Below are 1,087 nucleotides of genomic sequence, written 5' to 3' on the forward strand. Positions count from 1 at the left end.
AAAAACCTGTGGTTTCTTTCGAAGTCAATTAGGTTCATGGGTTTACTCTGGCTTAAGCCATCTAGTTTCTTATGCACTCTTTACTGCTCGACTCTGATGCTGGTGAATTGTACCATCAGGCTGTGTGTCTGCAGAACTCCGATATTTTGGACCTCCAAAGCTCCAATTACCACTATATGTCTACGCATCTGTGTGAGTATTGAATACTTTCTTGGATCCAGCTGGGTAAATCCATAACTTGCGCTATTCGTTGTAAGAGAGGGTAGAGGCTTTGATTTGTCTTTTTCATATATCTACTGCTTCCATTTCTGTACGATCATCACCAATTGCGCGTCGGAGCCTGCGACGAGAGTATCGGACTCTGCATGAACTGCCAGAGCTTTCCTCAGCTGAGATCCAGACACGATGGCAGTAGGCCACCCAGCCCCTTAGAAAAGCCATTGGAAGAAGACGCTCCTAGCGAGCCGAAATGGGTCGAGATCTGGCTACCTGAAGATTCACTGTAACGCTCATACTCAACCGGGTCGCGATGGATGCGATCGTGGCGGAAGTTCCAGCGATTGACCACCGCATCATTGCCACCGGGGAAAACATACCTAGGAGATGCAGAGTCCAGCGTCAGCATTCGAACGGCACTTTGGTGGTATCCCTCTGTGCGGAATGGTGCGTCAAATTTATCTCGATCCCAGAAACTGATGCTGCCGTCATCAGCGCCCGATATCCCGATGCTGTTATCGCTTTCCCGCTTGTAGCTGTGGTTTGACTGGAAACAAAAAGCTTTTCGACCTTTTGCAGCCTTCAGAGCTTGCTGTGGATGAAACCTCGCGTCGAAAAAGTCGCTCCGATGCTGCAATGGGATGATACTTAGTTCATCGCACCAGCCGGGATATTGAAGAAACTAGCGAGAAGAAAATTGTGCATAAGAAACTAGATGGCTTAAGCCAGAGTAAACCCATGAACCTAATTGACTTCGAAAGAAACCACAGGTTTTTTCCAGCCCTGTGTAGCATTGCTGTGGAGAACAATAAAGTGTAATCGTATTGGCGGAAGGTGGTAACGGCATAAATATTCTATGAAAACGCGCCTG

The 1,087-nt window shown here is 47.5% G+C and overlaps 1 protein-coding gene across 1 annotated transcript; it reads right to left on the minus strand.

The window, feature by feature from the left end:
• Positions 1-385: 385 nt before the first annotated feature.
• PPTG_20497 (hypothetical protein) lies at positions 386-847 on the minus strand (the record flags this gene model as incomplete). The annotated part of the gene is made up of 1 exon (XM_008919309.1): positions 386-847. A coding segment is annotated over one exon (462 nt), but the record flags the coding sequence as incomplete, so codon positions are not given.
• Positions 848-1,087: the final 240 nt, after the last annotated feature.

Source organism: Phytophthora parasitica, assembly GCF_000247585.1.
Source record: "Phytophthora parasitica INRA-310 unplaced genomic scaffold supercont2.696, whole genome shotgun sequence".
Classification (NCBI taxonomy): domain Eukaryota; phylum Oomycota; class Peronosporomycetes; order Peronosporales; family Peronosporaceae; genus Phytophthora; species Phytophthora nicotianae.